The sequence below is a fragment of the Gouania willdenowi genome, chromosome 17 (assembly GCF_900634775.1).
Source record: "Gouania willdenowi chromosome 17, fGouWil2.1, whole genome shotgun sequence".
NCBI classification, from domain to species: domain Eukaryota; kingdom Metazoa; phylum Chordata; class Actinopteri; order Blenniiformes; family Gobiesocidae; genus Gouania; species Gouania willdenowi.
Genome location: NC_041060.1, coordinates 4,411,377 through 4,433,547, shown reverse-complemented (window position 1 = coordinate 4,433,547; position 22,171 = coordinate 4,411,377). Strand labels below are relative to the sequence as shown.

At 38.7% G+C, this 22,171-nt stretch overlaps 1 protein-coding gene across 1 annotated transcript in view; it reads left to right on the top strand.

Annotated features, from left to right (window-relative positions):
• The first annotated feature begins 5,387 nt into the window (after positions 1-5,387).
• Positions 5,388-22,171, top strand: part of ephb3a (eph receptor B3a) — a 67,482-nt gene continuing 50,698 nt past the window's right edge. The window contains exon 1 of the mRNA XM_028472465.1: positions 5,388-5,892. Within this exon, the coding sequence (XP_028328266.1) occupies positions 5,799-5,892 (94 nt within the window). The 5' untranslated portion in view covers positions 5,388-5,798. The remainder of the gene's footprint in view (positions 5,893-22,171) is intronic.

The following is a 22,171-nucleotide window of genomic DNA, read 5'->3' as shown; positions in this document are numbered from 1 at the left end:
GTTTATTAAGAGTATTTTTTGCGTGGTGTGTGTGTGTGTATGTTGTTTGGTTCATTAATTTGAGCCCATTTCTGTGTTCAACTGTGTTTTGGAGGTCATTTTGTATATTTTTACTGTCATTTTGTGTGTTTTTGTTGTTTTGTGTACTTTTTTTGCAATAGTTTAGTATATATTTGCAGTCATTTTGCCTATTTCATCTGTACTTCTGTAAGTTTTTGGCATTTTTTACTGTTCTTTTTTGCATTTTTGTTGCAATTTTGTATTTTTTGTTGTCATTTTGTGTATTGCTCTGTGTTTTTGTATTTTTTGTTATGTTATATAGATTTTGTGTTGTATTTGTATGTCTTTGGAATAATTTTGTGTAATATTGTTGTCAATTTGTGTGCGTGTGTGTGTGTGTTATGAACAGTCACTGTGCAGTATACACTTTGTTTTTGCTTGGCTGTTATTCATGTGAAAATGATTGACAATGTTTTGTCATTCCTGTGAAATGGATTCAGTGCAGTCAATAAATTCTGAATTTCTTCAGTGACACAGATATCGTAATGTATCATGGATTGAAATTTCTTGCAATACATCGATTATCACAAAAAAAAAAATCGCCGTATCGTGACAATCGTTATTGCGGGCAAAATATCGTAGCAGTATTGTATTGCAGGGTACCTGGCAATACCAGCTCTATTACACACATTGTATTTGGCACGAATCAGGAGATGGTTTATATATTCAATTATATTTTTTCTTTTGCCCCCCCCTGGCAAGAATCTCAAACTCCTCCTATGCACAAAAGTGTCAAAAATCTTGTAACTGCTTCACTGTCCAGTGTTTTTCTCTCGTTTCGACCACTTTTCGTGCACATGTTTTGGTTGGTGTGACCTTGGACGTCTCTGATTGGTCGATTCCTGCTCTGTGTCTTGAGGCTCATTTCCATCAGTCAGTTGCTCTGAGGTCTGACGGAGCCCCATTAAAGAAGAAAAGTCCCTGACTGAGGAGGCTGACCCAGGCCTGCTGGGAACTCAACTGGACTTAATTAGGACACAAAGCCTGGGGGACAAAGAAGGTGATGGAGGGGGGACGGGTGGGTGTTTAAAGTCTGAGGAGGAGAGGATCTTCAGGGTGTAAACTCTGTGTGTGTTCCTCAGTGGGGGGTGGGGTGGAGGGGCCAGAGAAAGCTGATGGAGAAAAGTGTCCCTGCTGGAGCCCGTCAGAGCACAAATGGCCCAGAGAGACACAGACGGCAAAAGGTCAAAGTGTGACAGGGATGATTCTGAGGAGATCACTTTGATCAGTTTATAACTGTACCCTCAATTATAACCCCCCCACACACCCCATTACCCCCAACCAGGAAAAAACACATGCTTCTCTATCATTTCTGCTTTTAAATACAAGTCAGATTAATTATTAAAATATAATAGAAACTACTGCTACAACAATTATTAGATACATATAATTTATATTAGTTTAATCATTAGCAACATAGCAACATTAGCCACATTAGCAACATCAGGGTCTAGTAATGTGCTACCCCCAGAGTAACAACTCCAAAAAACACACAAAATTATAGAAGTATATACACAAAACGGCAAAAATAAGTCCAAAAAACCTAGGAAATGACAGCAAAACACACAATATTACTCAAAGAACACACAAGACGACTACAAATATAAACAAGAGTAACTGAAAATGAATTAAAATGACAGAAAATACCCCAAATTGCATTTAGAATTACAGAAAACTAAACAATGAACAATGTGTGTTAACAACAATAACACAAAGCCTTTGTTGTGTACTGTGTTAATGCTCTGATTGCCCATTATTATAAATGCTGAAATGAATGTTGATCATGTGACCCTCAGATCAGATACTATCACAGTTTTTTGTGGCCCCGCCCCCTGGGATAATAATTGGATAAAAGGGATGAATAATAGATGGTATCACAATAGTTGCAATGTAGGCAAAAAACAAACACATGATGAAATGTAAAAGAACAAAAATCATGTTTTAATGAATGTAAAAGAAAAAGTATGTAAGGTTTCATTTATTCAGACAACTTTTTTCAGGAAATTACCTTTGATCTCAACTGTCAGTCTTCTTCAGAGGTGTCCGCTGATTAAGACAAAATTAACTTGCTGGAATTGTTAAAGAAAAAGTTAGGGATGTCCCGATACAACTTTTTCACATTCGATATGATACCGATATTGCAGCCTTGTGTATCGGCCGATACCGGTATTGATCCGATACGATATCAGCATGAATCATACATACTTTTATGACTTATTTTGTAGTGTGGAATGTTAGAAAAGGCTTGATCAAGTGATGTTACTCAAACAGAGAACAATAGTCAACAGTAGGTTACTTTGTTGAAGTGTGAACCACAGTCACCTATGGATAGAAGTGCTGCAGCGGAAACTTTTATCGTAGCGCTTATTTCGGTGATTTTAGATACAGTCTGATAAAATCCGATATTCGTTTTCTGGCTGATATCGGACCGATATCCAATATCAATACCAGATTGGGACAACTCTAGAAAAAGTTGAGTCGATCCAAATTTGACTTTTTAAAATCCTGTTTTTATGATTTCAATCATTTGAAGGAGCATAGGGCAGGATCAAGAAATCAGACTTCATAGTGACACGATGGATGTTAGTGTAAGTGCAAATGCTCTCCCTCATAACCATACGCAAACTCTGCGTATGGTTGTAAATCCCTCCCATTAGTTAACCATCAGTCTGTCTGTGTGGGTTAAAGCTTTACACAACAGTCTCAGCCTCTCAGGCAGCTCAATAACCCACGGGGGGCTCTGTGTCTGCTCCTTCTAATCAAACTATAATATCTGCTCTCTTCTATCAAACTATAATCAAAGCTTATATTGAGCGTCTACTGAGCCGACTCCAGGCCGTTTAACAGCACCATTGATCGGTGGTAAACAGCACTGAGCGGAGCCCAGACCGGGTCACCCCTGCCTGGAGGCACAGCATCACCCCACCCTCCATCCACCATCCTCACATCAAGCTGTAGACCAACACACACACAGACTTCAAAATAAAAGGGCGTGACGTCACATAATGAGTCCCAGCTGCTCTTCTGTGATCATTACACTCAGAAGTGTAAAGATTACTGATACATTCTATTCAAGTAGAAGCAGGGCCGGCCTTCCCGAAAGGCAACACTGGCGGCCGCCTAGGGCGCCATCTGCTGGAGGGGCACTAAATTGCACCCCCCATTTGTATTTTTTAAATGTTAATTTAAAAAGGTAAAATAAATGTGAAACACACCCTTTACAATCACTGTACATGTTTTCTCTAAATTGAATATTATTATTAAAAATCTGTAATTATACTGCTAATCTTTTTCCCATATTTACATTTATTTTAATTATTGTTCTATTCTATATAATTCTATGGTGTTGTTTACACATTGTGTTCTTTGGTTTTAAGATTTGTGTTACTGACAAGTAAAACATAATAGTAAAGTAGAAATTTCCTTGTACTGAAACTTTTATACCTTATTTTAACTTTTGACATTGCATTGACAGTGTTGTACTGTATCAGAGTGTATTATTCAAAATTTTAAAATAGGTTGTTGTGTTGCAGAATTGCATTGTTTTGTCTTGATATTTAAAATAGATAATGTGTACACACTGTGGGGGGCAATAAATTACCTAAAGCGCCCCTGTTGTTGAGATGTTCCAGTTAAGCATTTATTACTTGAAAACCTTTTTTTTTTTAAATTATTATTATTTTTGTATTATACTGTTTTGATGTTCCAGATAAGTATTTATGACTACAAAACATTTTTTTAACTTTGAATATCTTTATATTACACAGTTTTGATGTAAGATAAGTATTTATAACTTGAAAACCCTTTTTTTTTTTTTACTTTAAATATTCTTCTTACTACAACAGTTTTTTTTATGTTCCAGAAAAGCATTTATTACTTGAAATTTTAATTGTTTTAATTTGAATATTATTCTTATTACACAGCTTTGATGTTCCTGATTTGATATTTCATTGTTTTTACGTGAATGTTTATTTTAGTACGTATTAAACTGTTGTGTTTTTTTAACGCAGCCATGGATTTCCAGGGAGGGGGACATTAAGTAATTTTGCCTTGGGCACCAAAAAGACTAAGTAGAGTATAAGTACTGTTTTTCTTGATTGAAATTGTATTGAAGTACAAGTACATTTAATTTAATTTAATTAAATTTATTTTAATTTATTTTAATTTATTTTAATTTAATTTAATTTAATTTAATTTAATTTAATTATTTTAATTTATTTAATTTAATTTAATTTAATTTAATTTAATTTAATTTAATTTATAAACTTAAAAAAAAGAAGAGACCAAATCCCTCACAATTTGGAATTTCATTAATTTTCCACAAAGGCATCTGTATATATATACAAAAAGGTTGTCAAATGCACATTTCTTTTTTGAATAAAATAACACCAATACATTTAATTCAAATTAATAATAAAAATCAGACGAACAGAAATGGCATGACTAAGAACATATTGATTATTCCCATAGAACGGAATAAAATGGTGTATAAATGAAAACTAATTACTTTACTTATTTTAAATAGTTCTTAAGTAGAAGTAAAATGACTGATTTAAAAATATACTTTGTAATCCGTTATTTTCACCTCTGATTACACTGACTGAAATCATCTTCATGACATAAACCACTGCAGAAGTCCAGGACAGACATAACTCATATTTATTATTTTAAAAGATGATATCAGAAGCAACAGTAAAAATACACAAATTGACAACAATATTACACAAAATTACTCCAAAGACACAAATACACATAAACTATACAAAACATTAACAAAAAGACATAAAACATAACAAAAAAATACGAAAACACAGAACAATACACAAATGACAACAACACAAAATACAGAATTGCAACAAAAATGCCAAAAAGAACTTGAAAAAATCCCCAACACTTACAAAAGTACAGATAAAATAGACAAAATGACTCCAAATGTGTACAAAACTATTCCAAAAAAATACACAAAACAACAAAAACACACAAAATGGCAGCAAAAACATACACAAAATGACCTCCAAAACACACTTGAACACAGAAAATGGCTCAAAATAATGCACCAAACAACATAAATACACACTAAATACACACTAAATACACACTAAATGACTCTAAGTAAACAAAATAACAACAACACACACACACACACACACACACACACATCACACACACACACACACACACACACACACACACACACACACACACACACACATATCCTTGTGCTTTTATTTTGAATAATCCGTTCCGTGGTGGTGTTTAACTTGACACCCCCCCCCCCCCCCCCTCTCTCTCTCCCTCGCTCTCAGTCCGTGCGTTTCATTCCGACACTCGTTCCTGTGAGACGCGCAACAGCTTCGTGGATCCTCCGGAGCCTCCACAGACGGATTCCTCTGCCGGACAAGGCGCTCCATCCCCGGGCTGTGTCTGTACTCCTGGAGGGGGGGCTGCTGCTGAGCTCCTGGAGGTGGGGGGGCTGCTACCGCTGCTTTTTGGCAAGCTGAGACGGAGAAGAATGGGACTAAAGCGAGGACGCAGCGGTGCGCGGACCGGGTGTTAAACGCACGAACAACAGGAGGGACCATCGGGAAGGATTTGGATTTTTTGGGCCGAAGCCCGAAGCTCGTCTACAGGCATGAGGATCAGGAGAGGAGCGGGGAGCTCCGTGCATGAGTGAGCTCCGTGAGTGAGTGTCCATCACTCCAGCCGTTCTTCATGTTGCAGAAGCCCGTTTTGTGACGATGGATTCCCCGCTGTGGCTGCGGCTGTGTAGCCTCCTGGTGCCCCTGGTCCTCCTGGTCCCGCTGCTCCTGGTCCGGGTCCGGGCTGTAGAAGGTACGGCTTCCATGCTTTCCTTTTTTTCTGCCTTTATTTCCATGAACAATAGACTGTAAAACACACGCATGCACTGTATGAGCCGTCACACGCACACATTTTGCGCACAGCATCAGAAAAAAAATGAATAAATCATGAAAAAATGAAAATCCCGTGCGTAAAAATGCGTTTTTACGCACACGATCAGATCCTTTACATCCAGTCATTAATGAACGTGCTTTGTTAAACTGTCTGTAGTCTTAAACACATGCACTGTGCGTGCGTGTGTGTGTGTTTAGTGCTATTGTCCTTGTCACACCCACACACACAGCTGAGTGAGAGGATGCCCACCTGCCCCACCTCTGCAGCCACTGTGACACACACACACACACACACACACACACACACACACACACACACACACACACACACACACACACACACACACCACACACACACACACACAAAATGACAAGGATTATTCACAAAATGAGTCCAAAGAAAACAAATATACACAAAATGACTCCAAAAACACACAACTTACAACACAGTAATCCAAATACGAGAGAAATTTAGAAAACGACACAAAAACGCACAAATCGACAAGGAATGTACAGAAAACGACACCAAAATGGCAAAAAGACAGCAAAAAATGCACAAAATGAATCCAAAAACAAACAAATTACAACATAAAAAATACTAAATAAGAGAGAAAATTAGAAAACAACAACAAACACAGACAAAATGACAACAACTATACACAAAAATGACTCCTAAATGACAAAAAAACAACAACAAACACACACGTGTGCTCCACAGGGACCCACATGTGAAACATATTAGATGACAAGTGTGAATTAAAGGTCATGGTTAACAAGTGCTGCTGCAGCTCGCGGAGCTCTTCATCACCGGGGGAGAAGAAGAAGCCCACCCTTCCCTCTTCTTCCTATCTGAGCTGTGGCTACTCCCCCCCCCCCCACCCAGTCACCCCCCCCCCACCCGAGTCCAATCTGCCTCTCCTGGACCGTGGCCAGCCGTGATCCCTCATCAATTGTGGTGTCAGTGAGTAAATCAATGCAGTGGTCCCAGTCCCCACGGGCTGTAGCCAACAGATCATCAGACCCCCACCCCACCATGCCCCCCGTATACAACGTATACCAGCACTGACTGTTAGTCTAAGCACTAATGTTTGTCCTCTGGGATAAACAAGAAACAGAAAGAGAGAAAAAAGGGGGGACAACGCCTTTATTTTCTCCAACTCTGTGGATTTGGGCTCCGATCATGTATTTGTTGATTAGTTTCACTCTGGCACCAGTTATAGAGCAGGATTGATGCAAACTGGAACGAGACTTAAAATAATATGTGCTACTGTGCTTATTCAACAAAAATCCACTGTGACGACTTACTGCAGAGATAAACGGGCAAGTTCTACCACAGCGGGGGCCACAACATTATGACCGTCTGACACAAGGGCCACATTATCAACATTTATTAGCATTTAAAATGACCAATCAGAGCATTAACACAGGAAACAACAAATAGTTGGTGTGTTTTATTGTTGTTTTGTTGATTCCGAGTCATTTCGATGTCATTTTGTATAATAATCAGTTACCTTTCTGTTTATTTGTGTGTTCCTAGAGTGTGTATTTTGCAATTTTAAAGTTTTTTTGAATAGTTATTGTAATTTTGAATATTTTCTTGATTTTTTTTTTTTTTGTGCATTGTTTTCCTTTTCTGTGTTTTTGGGAATCATTTTGTGTATTTAGTTGTTTTTAGTTGTTGTTTTGGAGCTTATTTGCATGTTTATGTGCATCTTTGAAGGGCTTCATATAACTTTCAACTTCATGAAATACAGTTTTGTTTTAGGGGGCCGCACAAGATTAGACCGAGGGCCGCATGTGGCCCCCGGGCCACCAGTTGACTATGTGTAGAATACTGTATCTCCTTCAAACTGCTGTCAACCAATCAGCAACTGAGATGCTTTCATGTCAGGGTTTACAAAGATCTACAGTGACGACTAACTGTATCTCCTCTAGACCAAGTGTTTTCAACCTTGGGGTCAGGACCCCATTTGGGGTCACAAGACGCTGGAAGGGGGTCCCAGATGCTTTCAAGAAACTAAGAATATTTTTTGAAACAACTTCAGCTCTTTTTTGATTATTTTACCCTTTTTCTGCAGCAACACAAAACTTACCATATTTTAACTTATTTTCATCACTTTTTCTTGCCATAATTTTTCTCCTTTTAATGCATTTTTGCCCACATTACTCTCATTTCTGCCATTTTCAATGCATTTTCTGCACATTTTGTCAACTTTCGAGACATTTCAGCACGTATAAAACCTTTCCACCACTTTTCCACTTAATGCACATATGTTGACCCATTTTTGTCACTTTTAACCTCTTTTCACCATATTTCATGTTTCTTTTTGCCAAATTAACCACATTTACGATTTATTAAGGCCATTATTTGTCAGTTTAAACAAATTGTTCCAATACTGACACGTGTGAACCCCTTTTTATCCCATTCTAATTTTCAACACACATTTTACGCACAGCATCAGGAAAAAAAGGAATAAATCATGAAAAAATGTAACCAATTTCTGTGGTTTTTAAATCCCATTTCACCACCTTTTCCACCATTTTTTGGTGATTTTTAAACCCATTTTATTTCTGATTAAAACAAGGATTTCCATCTTTAAGATGACTATATACTAATATACATAAGTAATACTAAACTTCATGGATAACAGCAACCAATCAGTAACTGGGACGCTGTCCTGTCAGCGTTTACTGTACATCTTAAAGGAAACAAACGAGCTTTCACTAACGTTTGATGAACAAACTTTCACCAAAATTGCCTCAAGCTGCAACTTTTCACGGGTGTTTTTTCCACTCGACAGGAGCTTCATCAGTTTCACAGCTTTTCCGGATCAAAAAACCACCCAGAATGATGATGTGCTGACCTGTGAAACCAGATGCAAGCAGCCCTGCAGAGAAATTGAATTAGGTCAGCTCAAACAGCTCCAAGAAGAAAAAAAATGCTCATCAAGCGTCAAACAGAAGCCCCCCCCCCCCCCCCCCCCCCCCCCCCAAGTGAAATCTAAATAAAAAGAGCTGTGTTTGAACATCTATTTTTATCCATGTGATGTTCTTCTGATCCTGTGATTGCTGATGGTGAGCGGCCCTGGTTTGTTAATATTTCATATGTTTGTTGGTAGTGAGTGTCAGTGTCGTACGAGACGAGGCGAGGCCTTCCTTTCATCACTTACAAAGTGAATAAAACATCAGTGTGTGTGTGTGTGTGTGTGTGTGTGTTAGAAGTGGCATTTTGGCTTCAGCGGGTGATCAAACAAACAAAAAAACGGAAAAAAAGAAAAGGCGTTAAATACCATGTAAAAAGTTCCCACTGGAATAAACTAAATTCAACATTCTGAAACGGAAAAATCAAACCGACACAGTTTTAAATTAAGCAAAATAAAAATTTCACCCTTTTTTTTTTAATCAGGCTTCAAATCGACTCCTAAATTCCTCCAATGAATGTTTTGGGTCAATATCACACATTCACACTATTTTTCACAGGTGATTGAATGTCTAGACCAGGAGTTAAAAACTCATGCTGGTTCAGGGGCCAAATACGGACCATTTTGATCTCGAGTGGGCCACAGATTTTAATACAATATTCTGACCTATAAATACAGTATATGTAAAGTAATGGAATTTTTGAATTTCTTTGTTTGTGACCAATTTTTGTTCAATTAGAATAATTATAATAATTTAAAAAAAATTTTAATTAAAATGTGTGGTTTTTAAAATCTCATTTCACCACCTTTTCTACCATTTTTTGGTCACTTTTAAACCTATTTTTTATCACTTTTTCTTGCCATATTTTTGCTCCTTTTAATGCATTTTTGCTACATTTCTTTCATTTCTGACACTTCTCTATCAAATTTCAATGCCTTTTCAGCACATTTTTTCCTCTTTCAAGACATTTTCAGCACTTTTAAACCCTTTCCATCACTTTTCCACTAAATGCCACATATGTTGACCCATTTTACCTAAATTTACATGATTTTGTGATTGATTTTTAATTTTTTTTATTTTTGTTGCAATAATTTGAGGAAAAATTGTAGGATTTTGGAATTTTTTAGAGTTCTTTCAACAATTCACTTTCAAAGATGACTGTCATCATGTAATGTAAACGTGGGAAAACTGTGAGCGCTCGCAAATATTGTGCATTTTCTTTGAATTTGTGTATTTGGAGGCACTGCACTATATCTACGACTGGATTAGTTCGTAATTTACACATTGAATTTTTCATGTTTTCTGCGTATTTTTTTACTTTTCTCCTACGGGCCAAACTGGATACTGTAAAGCAGGGGTGTTTTAATAAAAACTCTATTTGGTAATGAAACTTTTTTCTGATAAAGGTTTTACAAATAATGTTTAGGGCTCATATTTTTTCATGTTAAATCAGTGGCTAAGGGGCTAGCATTGTGGCTAACGTCTTGATTTCAGCGTAACATCTAATCATATACATGTAAAACTAAATAACAGTTGACTTTATTAACTTTGTTTACCATGTTTTCTGTGATTTAAAGGAAGGAAGTTTAATAGTTGCTAAACTCATTTAAACAGGGAAAGATGATGAAACGGGAACAAAATGGAAAAGTTTCCCATGTCGCTGTAATGGGTAAACCCTAAAAGAGTTAAAGTGTAGAATGAAGCACTGCATTGTTTTTTCACCTGAGGGACTGTAAGAGCTGCTGGAGTTTTATAGGAGAGGAGGAAGAGGAGGAGGAAGAGGAGGAGGAGGACCATCAGACCATCTCTGAGGTGTTGTAAATTTAACAGGAGTGAAGCAGAGCTGTGGAACAAATGGGATCGTATTCACGCTCCACTGCTGTTGTGTGTGTGTGTGTGTGTGTGTGTGTGTTTAAAGCAGAATTCAAGTTAATTCATCTTTAAACTGACCATGTAAACACTTCATTCCTAATGCTCGTTTAATTCTGAATTAAACTTAAATCTGAATTAGGTGGCTGGTTTATTTAATTTCGGTCGTTCTGCACATGCACGATTTACCACGATGACGACATAATCTAAGATGGCCGCCCGGACTCCAGCCGATACTATTTAATAAGAGAATACATGGATATAATGAATAGAGTGGATGGATGGAAGCATATACTGTACATGCAGACTTTACACAGACACACACACGGAACAGGCTTCACCAGACGACTGGCACTAGGACCTGGAGGCGGAGTAAATGCGGCCGCATACTGCATTCACAGGCTATAATTAGGGATGTCGCGATGCAACTTTTTCACTTCCGATGCGATACCGATATTGCAGCCTCGAGTATTGGCCGATACCGATATAAATGTGATATGATATCAGCACGATTCATACATACTTATTACTTACTTTGTCGTGTGGAATGTTAGAAAAGGCTTGATCAGTAAAACAAACAGACCCATTTATCATAAACCAACGGATTACATATAATTAACCTTTTAGAATAATAATAATCTATGATTGAATAAAATAAAATAGAAGATATTGAAAAAGTAAATTTAAAAAAAACAATATATATTATATATTGGAGATTTTAGGAGTGTGACAATATCTCGATACGGCAATATATCGCGATTTTTTTTCCCCAAAACTTTTTCTGCTTTTTCACTAAAATGTGCTGGTACATCTTCACAGAAATGTTGTCACTGTTTGTTGAAGGAACCAATATATTGTTTACTGGAATATTGCACTATAATGGTGTCACTGGTCCATCCATCCATCCATCTTCTCCTGCTTAGCCGTTTCCGGGTCGCGGGGGAAGCATCCTCAGTAGGGAGGCCCAGACGTCCCTCTCCCCGGCCACTTCCTCCAGCTCTTCCGGGGGGACCCCGAGACGTTCCCAGGCCAGCCGAGAGACATAGTCTCTCCAGCGTGTCCTGGGTCTTCCCCGGGGCCTCCTTCCAGAGGGACGTGCCCTGAACGCCTCACTAGGGAGGCGTCCAGGGGGCATCCTAATTAGGTGCCCGAGCCACCTCATCTGGCTCTTCTCGATGCGGAGGAGCAGCGACTCTACTTTGAGCCCCTCCCAAATGACTGAGCTTCTCACCCTATCTCTAAGGGAGAGCCCAGCCACCCTACGGAGGAAACTCATCGCTTGTACCCGTGATCTTGTTCTTTCGGTCAATTTTTTCACTTTTTTTTTCTTCTTCTTCTTGTTATGTCATAGATTATCGTAGATTGATTTATGACCAATATATCAATAATTGCAGTATCGTCGTATCGTGAGATAATCGTTATCGTGAGCTTTGTATCCCGTATCATATCGTGAGGTACCCAGAGGTTCCCACCCCTAGGAGATTTTAGATGCAGTCCAATAAAATCTGATATTTGTTTTCTGGCTGATATCTGATATCAATATCGGATCGGGTCATCCCTAGCTGTAATATCACCAAAATGATCATTTTACCAGTTGTTAGAGCTACTATCTTTACCAGGGAGCAACTATTTATTCCTGGTGATTGTTTTCCAGAGTTTTACTGAGCTTTATTTACAGGTGATTAGTTCACATCTCCTTCCGTGTGTTATTGTTGAGCTTTTGCTTTAAAACTACAATCAAAATAAAGGTGTAAACAGTTCTCATGTGTGGTCGTCTGTGTTACAACCCACAATAAAAGGTCTGTGTGTTTTTTCCCGATATACGTGATACTTCCCATTCTCCCCCTGTCCAATCAGAGCCTTTCCCAACCCCCAGACCTAAAGCAGAATTAAATAAAGCCAAATAAACCGGTTTTCCATGTAAACCTCAATTCGGGAATTACTATTTCCATGTAAATGTGAAGCAGAACACTTTAATTCCGAAGGATTTAATTCAGAATAACTAATTCCGAATGAAAAAAACATCATGTAACCGTGGCAACTGTTGTGTTGACTGGTGCGAACCCTCCTCACGCTGCTTTTTCTCAAAGAAACACTTAAGTCGAGCTCAGATGTTAATCCTCTCGTCTGATTCTTCTTTAAAAAACTCCCCGTAGACAAATCTCTTTATCTGGCTCCTCAGGGGGTCAAAGGTCACGCCTCTACAGCTGTAGCGCTTCACTTACAATGAGGGGCCAAATGGTCTCACACAGGAGGGAGGAACGCACGCTTTACAGGTGCAGGGGCCACAAACATGTGGTCGTGTCTGATCTGAGGGTCACGTGATCAACATTAATGCCAGCATTTAGAATGACGAGCAATCTGAGCATTATTACAGGAAACTACAAAGAATTTTAGTGTGATTTTTGTTGTTGTTCTGTTTGTTTTTGGAGTCTATTTGTATATTTATGTTGTTTTGTGTGTTTTTGTTGCTGTTTTGTGCTTTTTTTTTTTGCCGTTTTCTGTGTTCAAGTGTTGTTCGAAATATACACAAAAATGATTACAAATACACAAAACCACTGGACAACAGACAAAAGTAAAGGAAAATACAGGAAACACAACAAAGAACACAAAGTAAGAGAAAAATATCTGTACAAAATAGGAACGAGATGAACAAAGTGACAACAAAAACACACAAAACCCCAACAATTATACACAAAAATGACTGCAAAAGTACAACATAAATACACGAATGCCTGTTTCAGTGCATTTTTACTGTGTAGAAATATGAAATTAACGAGAACTCTATTTGCCATATATTAAGCATGTTTGGCACGATTTCAAGAAGTTGAATAGCCTGTAATTAGTCTGATTAGAGAAAGGAAATGGAAATGTGTAAACTTGGACACGGAATTAGGGGAATCAGATGTTCTAATTATTCCTTTTTGTCCCTTTTTTTGTTAACTGAAAGAAATGTATTTGTATTGTTAATCCTGCTGTGATATTTATTATGTTAATAAAACTAAAGCTCACATTATATTTGCTTTAAAGAAAAAAACACGTGTTCTTAGATTTTTTTTCCTTATTTGCGGAAAGAAGAAGAAATAGTTTTTCGTGCATTTGGGTCATTTCAACAAATGGTCCATGGCACACTTTGGTAAATGTGGTTTATTAATACAGCTCCACCCACTCTCTCAGAATATAGAAAAATATCTGCTATACATTCTATCTGGTGGATATGCCAGCTCATCTAAACAGTGAGTGTGTGTTTGAGTCTGGAACATGTTCAGTAAACAACTTAGCATATGCCTCAGCTCCCTGTAATTTAATCAGCTTAGAGCTATGAACATAGACTGGTCACATCACTAATGATTAGTCACATATATGCATTGGTTCTTGGGTGAGACGCTCTGGAAATATGAATTTTTTCCCTTTTTTCTTACTTTAATTGGCCTATAACTGCATGTGGTAATGTGAGTTATTTTGTATATGCTTTGTATTTTTCTGTCATCTTGTGTGTTTTGGTTGTTTTGTGTATTTTTTGGAGTCATATATATAAGCAATTTCCCCCTTGGATTAATAAAGGAATTCTGATTCTGATTTGATTCTGATATTTGGTTATTTTCCTGCATTTTTGTTGTTCTGTGTTCCTAAAGTCATTTTGTACATTTTGTTTGATATATTTTTCTGTATTGTCATGCATTTACATTGTTTTATGTTTTTTGTTGTAGTTTTGTGCATTTTCTGAATTTGTGTGTGTTTTAGAAGTAATTTTAGTGTTTTTTGTTTTTATTCAATGTATTGGTAGGTCATTTTTGTGTGTTTTTTTGTTGTGAGTTTTTTTTGTCATTTCATGTATTTCTCTGTCATTTTGTCTATTTTCCCGTGTTTTTAGGGTTAATTTTGTGCATTTATGTTGTTGTTCAGTGTGTAGTTTTTTGTGTATTTATTTTGTTAAGTTTGTTTTTGTTTTGCATGTTTTTTCAAGCTTTTTTGTTATTTGTGTGTTTCGAAAGTTTTTTTTAATGTGTTTTTGATGTCATTCTATGCATTTTCCTCTAATTATGTGCATGTCAGTTGTCATTTTATGTAGTTTTTGCCGCTATTTTATGTTTTTTCCTGTCATTGTCATATATTTCTGTAAATTTTGTGTGCTTCTGTCATTTTGTGTGTTTTTGTTGCCATTCATTCTATATATTTTTATGCTATTGTGTATATTTTCCTGTAATTTTAGTGTATTTTTTTTGTCATTTTTTGCATTTTTGGAGTCAGTTTGTGCATTTACTTTGGGTGCCACACAGAATTAGACTAAGGGCCACATGTGGGCCCCCGCGCCGCCTGTTGCCTATGTCCGCTGTAGACACTTTGGAAATGTAAAATGTGAATGAGCAACATGCAGACGGAGCACTGTCACTCACTCAGCTGTGTGTTGTGTGCGGCTGGCTGTGTGTTGTGTGTGTGTGTGTGTGTGTGTGTGTGTGTGTGTGTGTGTGTGTGTGTGTGTGTGTGTGTGTGTGTGTGTGTAGCCAAGCGGAGACAACAGCCTCTGATTTCTCTGATTAGTTCCTTCTCTGTGCTTCAAGTCGTTCTAATCAGTAAAACAACCTTGTTCACAAACGCGTGTTTGGGTTTGACAGCAGAAGTTATTAAACGCTGTCACTCCCTCAGGGCCGTCTACGTGCACGCCGCCGTGCACGTTACGTACACACAACAATGAACACAACAATGAACGCACTTTTAGGAACCAGGAGCAGGACTTTTCCAAACAAAGCTCCCAAATGGAAATGTGTGTGTGTGTGTTTTGTGCTTGGCTTATTAAATATTGTCAGAAGGTAAATAGGTTTTCATTGTCAACAGATTGGCTGGAGACACTTTTTCCTCATTCACATGCAAAATGCTTTCCCGTCTCCTGCACTTTGATTTTTCCTGATTATTAAACTCTGTCGGTTCCATTTTACCCTCCGACATGTGGAAACGACAACAGGGACGTAGAAATACTCAAGGTCATACCTGAGAATCATTGTCTCTGTCCTAGAAATATTCATATTTAGCTAGAATGAAGTTTGTCCGGCTGCAAACCTTGTGGGGACTTTAATAGATTTATATAAATGAATAAATATAAGACGGAGGTAAGCTACGTACGTCTGCAGCAGCATGAAATTGGTTTTCCTCATCCATCCATCGATCTCCTTCTTCTTCTTCTGGGGAAAAATACAGTATACGCACACACAACACACCAACAAAAGTCACAACACAACAGCAAAAGTGACAACACAACGGAAAGGGGGGGGATTATTTTCAAAATAAAATACTCCGTGTTCAAGGTGGAAAACACGGACCTTCTGGAGCCTCCAGCGGGCCCATTTCAGACTCTACCTGAAAACCAAGCACATATTCGGACTCAGGGGAATAAAACCTGTCCACTGATACCACATTTTACACAAAATTAATACTTTTTTTTTCAGGCCGAAAATTGTGCAATTCGGCTCTAGCGGGGGAACAATTCCGACTCGATCCGAAAACCAAGCACATATTCAGACCCGGGAAGACCAGACCTCTCCGTTGATACCACACTCCAAGTACTTTTAAAATTGGACTAAAAGTGCTCGGATTGGGCCAAGCGTCATCAGCGCTGGGCCGCGCTACTTGAATTGGCCAGATATTATATTTGTTCACTGTTGAATGCGTGCACTCTTAAAATCGGACTAAAAGTGCTCGGATTGGGCCAAGCGTGATATCAACAGAAAGGTCTCGTCCTCCCGTGTCTGGAGATGCGCTTGGTTTTTGGGTCTGGAATGGGTCCGCTGGAGGCTCCTCTGTCAATCCACCGTGAACATAGAGTATTTTATTTTGAAAATAATCCCCCCCTTTTCCATTGTGTTGTGACTTTTGTTGGTGTGTCGTGTTGTTGGCCCTTCTGAGCCACCGTAAAAATCATGATAAACTTGTTCAAAATGTACTCTGGGGGGTGGGGGGATGATGACTAAGGTGACCCGTTATACGGGAAAATTTATAGTCATCAAGACATTTGCCACATCTTTTTATTTTCTGGTCAACTTACTTAGCAATACCAATTGTGACGACGACAGGGAAAAGTTACATCCAGCAGCGTTTAACCAATAAAATGAACATGGCTCTACAATGAAGATCAACAGAGAGATAAACTTGCTGTAGAAACACAAAATGACTCTTTATCACGTGTAGCTAACAGCTGGATGGTAAATATCACCTGATCTCAGCTTGTGATTGTTTCAGTGCATTTCTGCTGTGTAGAAATATGAAATTAATGATGATAGTTCCCTCCATTAGCTGTAAATTAAAGACGTTTGGCACAATTTCAAGAAGTTTAACAGCCTGTAATGAGTCTGATTAGGGGAAAGACGAGGAAATGGAAATGTGTAAACTCTGAAACGGAATTTGGGAAATCTGAGGCTCTAAATATTCCTTTTCCTTTTTTTTGTTAACTGAAAAACATTTGACAGTATTCTTAACCCTGCTTTGATATTAAATATGTTATGTAGAATATGTAAAACTAAAGCACACATTAAATTTGCAACGAAGAAACTTTTGTCTTTAGATACGCTATGATGTCATCTCCTACGCTATGATTCTGATCCACTACGCTGTGATTCTGATCCCCTATGCTATGATGTAATCTCCTTTGCTATGATTTTATTCCCCTACGCTGTGATTTTATTCCCCTACGCTGTGATTTTGATCCCCTACGCTGTGATTTTGATCCCCTATGCTATGATGTAATCTCCTTTGCTATGATTTTATTCCCCTACGCTATGATTTTGATCCTCTACGCTGTGATTCTGATCCCCTACGCTGTGATTTTGATCCCCTACGCTGTGATTTTAATCCCCTCCGCTGTGATTTTGATCCCCTACGCACAACATTTCACGCGTCAAGCGATCCCCCTACACTGTCATGTTTTTTCATGGTCTGTAGAAGAAGAAGAAATAGATTTCATGCATATGTTTTATTATAAAAAGTCCAAAGAGTTGATTTGTGTCTTTCATTCCATAGTCACATTAGTTTGAATGGTTACTGATGAGCCATAAATCAGATTAATACGCTTCTGGTTCTTGTGCTGTGAGAATAATGTGATTGATCAGGGATTTAAAACCATTTCTTTTTTAAACCTTTCGTCCAACTCTTTGGATTCCTGTGCTGACGTGGTGACGTATCGATCATTTCCTGTTTACACTCTACCGCTGTTTGCAGCGCTCTACTACTGTGTTCTGCTAACTCTAATCAAACTTGTTGTCATTGATATTTTAGCCTTGAAAACACTTGTTTTAATTTTTTACCGTACAGTTAAACGTACGAAGGTTAAGTAAAAAGCAATCTCGCCTCTTATAGGCAGTACAATCTCCTTTAAACTTCCTTTTGTCCTTAGCTTAGCTTAGCTTAGCTTAAATTTAGCACCTATGGCTTCTCTCTCCTCCCCTCCGCTCTCCTGCCCGGTGTGTCAGATGTTTAGTTACTCCTCGTCCTCCTTTAGGGACAATGGTAGTTGCATAAAGTGTAGCGTACTGTTAGATATGGAGGCGAGGATCAACAATCTGGAGAAGCGGTTCCGCACCCCTGATACCAAAACAGAAGCTAGCAAGCAGGACCTAGCCGGTGCGGACCGTGCTAGCTCTAGCTTAGCCTCCCCCCGGCCAGCAATGAGTGGGTTACTGTCCGTGGTAAGCATAGTCGAAGGTCAAAAAGCCGCTCGGGACACCACCATGTTCACGTCTCAAACAGGTTCTCCCCCCTCTGTGAGGACAACACACTCACCGGGGAACAAACTCTGATAATTGGCGACTCCATAGTGAGAAACGTGAAGCTAGCGAAGTCAGCGGGCATTGTGAGGTGCATCCCAGGGGCCAGAGCGGGCGACATAGAATCAAATCTAAAGTTGCTGGCAAAGAGTAATCGTAAGTTTGATAGGATAGTCCTCCATGTCGGCACTAATGACTCCCGACGTCGCCAGTCGGAAGCAACCAAAGTGAACATTGAATCAGTTTGTGCTTATGCTAAAACAATGTCGGACTCCGTAATTTTCTCTGGTCCCTTACCAAATCTGACCAGTGATGACATGTATAGCCGCATGTCATCATTTAACCGCTGGCTATCGAGGTGGTGTCCAGAAAACGAGGTGGGCTTCATTGATAATTGGAGATCCTTCTGGGGAAAACCGAACCTGATAGGAAGAGATGGAATCCATCCTACTTTGGAGGGAGCATCTCTACTATCAGAAAACATGGCACATTTATGACATCTCATGAATGAGACCATGTTACAGAGGGGGAGTCCTCCACGCCCCTCTGCGCTTGCCTTAGGACAGTTTCCCTCCCATTGCTATCAGGATAGCTGTGTTCATCGCCATGACAACTGTTGTGATGGTGATGAATATTATTTTATGGAGACGGTGTCAGTCCCCCGACCCATATTTCACAATGATTTTAACATAAAATCAAATAAAAGAGCTATCAATTATAAAAATCTGAAAAAAATTAAAATCTCAAATCTAGAAACACCAAAACATAAAACCATTAGATGTGCTCTATTAAATATTAGATCACTGAGATCCAAATCTCTACTAGTAAATGACCTTATCTCAGAAAATAACTTTGATTTATTCTGTTTAACTGAAACATGGCTGTATCAAGATGAATATGTTAGTTTAAATGAAGCCACTCCTCCCAGTCATTTAAATACTCATATGCCACGAGACATAGGCCGTGGAGGTGGTGTAGCAGCTATTTATCATTCCTCTCTCCTAATCTATCCTAAACCAAAGGCCAGTTACACTTCCTTTGAAAGCCTGGTTCTAAATTTATCTCATATCGAATCAAAAACCTGCCAGCCAGTCTTATTTGCGATAATTTACCGTCCTCCAGGCCCTTATTCTGAATTTCTATCAGAATTCTCTGAGTTTATATCAAACTTAGTCCTCAGTTCTGATAAAATACTGATAGTAGGAGATTTTAATATCCATGTGGACAAAGATAGTGATAGCCTGAGCTCAGCCTTTATGTCCCTAATAGACTCAGTTGGCTTTTTTCAAACTATTAATGAAGCTACTCATCGTTTAAATCATACTCTTGATCTTGTTCTAACATATGGCCTTGATATTAATGAACTAAAAGTCTACCCTGAAAATCCTCTGCTATCAGATCACTTTTTAATATCTTTTAACATTATCCTAGAGGATCTCGCACTGTGCAATAAAATAGTTACAAGTAGAAATCTATCCAACAGTGCTGTGGCTAAATTTAAAGAGGCCATTCCTGCTGCCTTAAACTCAGTGCACCATCCAATAAATAACTATGATATTAATTATAACCCCTCTCAACTGGATCTGCTTGTCGATAGCTCTGCTAGTCTACTAAAATCCACCTTGGACTCAATTGCCCCATTGAGGGAAAAAACTATTAAACGTCAGAGGAAAGCTCCGTGGTTTAGCTCTGAAACTCACACACTCAAACAAACAACCCGTAAATTAGAGAGAATGTGGCGCTCCAATAAAACAGAGGAGTCACGAATACTTTGGCAAGAAAGCCATAGTAAATACATGACAGCCTTACGACATAGTCGATCTACATACTACTCCTCACTAATTGAAGAAAATAAAAATAATCCGAGGTACCTTTTCAGCACTGTAGCCAGGCTAACACAAAGTCAGAGCTCTATTGAGCCCATGATTCCTCTAGCCCTCAGCTGTGAGGACTTTATGACATTTTTTAACGATAAAATTCACAAGATTAGAGATAAAATTAGCCACTCCCTGCCTTCACCTGGGCCTGCTGTACCATTAAATGTAAATAGGCCTAACCTAAACTGTTTCACACATATAGGACTTCAGGAACTTAACTCTATTATTTCATCCTCCAAACCATCGACCTGCCTTTCAGATCCGATCCCAACTAAGCTGTTTAAAGAAGTTGTTCCCCTAGTCTGCCCATCTTTGTTGGAGACAATAAATATATCCCTATCAATAGGCTACGTGCCACAGTCCTTTAAAGTAGCTGTAATCAAACCCCTTCTCAAAAAACCTACTCTTGATTCCAGCACTTTAGCAAACTACAGGCCTATATCTAATCTTCCTTTTATTTCAAAGATTCTTGAGAAAGTTGTGGCAGCTCAGCTCTGTGAATTTCTTCAAAACAACAGCCTGTTCGAGGACTTCCAGTCAGGCTTTAGAGCTCAACACAGCACAGAGACTGCTTTAGTTAAAGTAACTAATGATCTACTCTGGGCTTCAGATGAAGGACGACTCTCAGTGCTGGTTTTATTAGATCTTAGTGCAGCTTTTGACACTATAGATCACTATATTCTACTAGAGAGATTAGAGAAATTACTTGGAATCACAGGGACTGCCCTAAACTGGTTTAAGTCCTACCTATCTGATAGGTACCAGTTTGTACACGTGAATAATAAGTCTTCTGTGTACACTAAAGTAAGCTACGGGGTTCCTCAGGGCTCTGTGCTAGGTCCAATCCTCTTCTGTATCTATATGATCCCCCTTGGTAATGTTATGAGAAAATACTCTGTTAACTTTCACTGCTATGCTGATGATACCCAACTGTATGTATCAATGAAGTCAGGTGAGACAAATCAGCTATCTAAACTTGAGGCCTGTCTAAAGGACATTAGGGCCTGGATGGACCAAAATTTTCTTCTTCTCAACTCAGACAAGACTGAGGTCATTGTACTGGGCCCGCGACACCTTAGAGAAACCTATGCTAGCCTAACTGCCCTAGATGGCATTACTCTGGCACAAAGCACAACTGTTAGAAACCTTGGGGTTCTATTTGATCAGGATTTATCCTTCAACTCTCACATAAAACAAACTTCAAGAACTGCCTTCTTTCATCTCCGTAACATTGCTAAAATCAGATCTATCCTGTCTCAGGGCGACGCCGAAAAACTAGTCCATGCTTTTGTTACCTCTAGACTGGATTATTGTAATTCTCTTTTAGCAGGCTGCCCGAGCAAGTCGCTTAAGACACTTCAGCTGGTTCAAAATGCTGCAGCACGTGTACTGACTAAAACTAGGAGAAGAGATCACATTACTCCTGTATTAGCCTCTCTGCATTGGCTTCCCATAAAATATAGAATAGAATTCAAGATTCTTCTTCTCACTTATAAAGCCCTAAATGGACAGGCACCAGTCTATCTCAAGGAGCTTGTAGTGCCATACAATCCCCCCAGAACACTACGCTCTCAAAATGCTGGACTACTCGTTGTTCCATTCATCTCTAAAAGTAGTATAGGAGGAAGAGCTTTCAGTTATCAGGCCCCACTTCTCTGGAACCATCTACCAACCACGGTTCGGGGGGCAGACACCCTCTCTACCTTTAAGGTTAGGCTCAAAACATTCCTCTTTGATAAAGCTTTTAGTTAGGAACCAGCTCATAGCTCATAATTAA